The sequence below is a fragment of the Protobothrops mucrosquamatus genome, unplaced genomic scaffold (assembly GCF_001527695.2).
Source record: "Protobothrops mucrosquamatus isolate PMUCROS unplaced genomic scaffold, P.Mucros_1.0 scaffold19291, whole genome shotgun sequence".
NCBI classification, from domain to species: Eukaryota; Metazoa; Chordata; class Lepidosauria; order Squamata; family Viperidae; genus Protobothrops; species Protobothrops mucrosquamatus.
In genome coordinates, this window is record NW_015405050.1 from 994 (window position 1) to 2,760 (window position 1,767).

General features: G+C 44.4%; 1 protein-coding gene across 1 annotated transcript; it reads left to right on the forward strand.

Annotated features, from left to right (window-relative positions):
• Positions 1-354: 354 nt before the first annotated feature.
• LOC107301907 (zinc finger protein 665-like) lies at positions 355-1,738 on the forward strand (the record flags this gene model as incomplete). The annotated part of the gene is made up of 3 exons (XM_029287159.1): positions 355-1,103; positions 1,149-1,334; positions 1,428-1,738. Coding segments are annotated over 3 exons (1,246 nt in total), but the record flags the coding sequence as incomplete, so codon positions are not given.
• Positions 1,739-1,767: the final 29 nt, after the last annotated feature.

Below are 1,767 nucleotides of genomic sequence, written 5' to 3' on the forward strand. Positions count from 1 at the left end.
ACCAAGGAGGAATAAATAGAGTCAGTGAACAGCAGGAGAGTTTGCCTCCGAGGGATCTGGGGTGACGGAATCAATGGAGGTTTTGTCTCAGGTGTACTGTGGACCTCTGCCCTGGTCAGAGGGTGGACTGGAAGACCTTCACGGTCCCTTCCAAGGCTAAGATATTGTGATTCTCTACCATTCTCAAAAGGAAACATTATTCTCCTCTTCTTTCTTTTTCCACCAGCAGGAAAACAACTCTGACCAAAGATTCACCTGCAAGTCACCTTTCAAGAGATAGTAGAAATTCAGCCCAAGGCAGCCAGTGCCAGAAAGCATGGAGCCTGGGAAACTCTTGGATCCCCTGTGAGACAGAAGCAGCCACAAAAGAAAACCACAAAAGAACCCGTGAATGCTCAGAGTGTGGAAAATCCTTTGCTTGCCGGTCCCTCCTTTTGACCCACAGGAAGGTCCATGTGGGAAGCGGATCCAGTGAAGGTTTGGAGGGTGAGAAATCCTTCTCTGGAAAAGACATGAAAAATTTCAGAAGCCCCCCCAGACTAAAGCCCTATAAATGTGAGGAATGTGACCTATGCTTTGGTCAAAGGTCACACCTTGTTAGACATCAGAAAATCCACACTGGAGAGAAACCCTATCAGTGTCTGGAATGTGGGAATTTTTTTCGTAGAATAGATAGTCTCAGAAACCATGAGAGGATTCACACAGGGGAGAAGCCTTACACGTGTTGGGAATGTGGGAGGAGCTTTTCTCGGAACGCAGGTCTTTGGTGCCATGGGAAGATTCATGCAGGAATAAAATCTTACAAATGCTTTGAGTGTGGAAAATGTTTCACCCTGAGTTCATCTCTTCGGAGTCATGAGAAAACACACAGAGGGGAGAAAAACGAAAAGTGCCTCGAATGTGGGAAATGTTTTATCTCGAAATCACACCTAGTGCAACATCAAAGACGTCACACCAGAGAGAGACCCTATGAATGCCCAGAATGTGAGAGACGATTTATGTTTCCTTCTCTACTTCAGAGGCACCAGAAGGGGCACAAAGGGGAGAAACCCTATGAATGTGGGGGATGTGAGAAAGGTTTTCTTACACAAAGAGAGCTTCAGGTTCACGAGAGAATCCACACAGGGGAAAAACCATACAAATGTAAGGAGTGTGGAAAGAGCTTTACCCTAAAACACCATCTTGGAAGTCATCAGAGGCTTCACACAGGAGAGAAGCCATACAGATGCGTAGAATGTGGGAAATGTTTTGCTCAAAAGGGAACCCTTGGGAGACATCATAAAACTCACACAGGGGAGAAATTATACAGATGCCTAGAATGTGGAAAATGTTTTGCTGAACAGGGAAACCTTTGGACACATCATAAAACCCACACAGGGGAGAAGCCATATCAATGCTTCGAATGTGGAAAATGTTTTGCTCAACAGGGAACCCTTTGGACACATCATAAAATCCACACAGGGGAGAAATTATACAGATGCCTAGAATGTGGAAAATGTTTTGCTCAACAGATAAACCTTTGGAGACATCATAAAACCCACACAGGGGAGAAACCACATCAATGTATCGAATGTGGACAATTTTATTCTACCACATCAGATCTTAGAAGTCATGTAAAAACTCACACAGGGGAAAGAAATTACAAATGTTTAGACTGTGGGAGAGCATTTGCTCATTCATGTTCCCTTAGAAACCACAGCCGAATCCATACAGGAGAGAAGCCCCATAAATGCTCGGAGTGCGATAAATGTTTTTCTCGGAAAGATA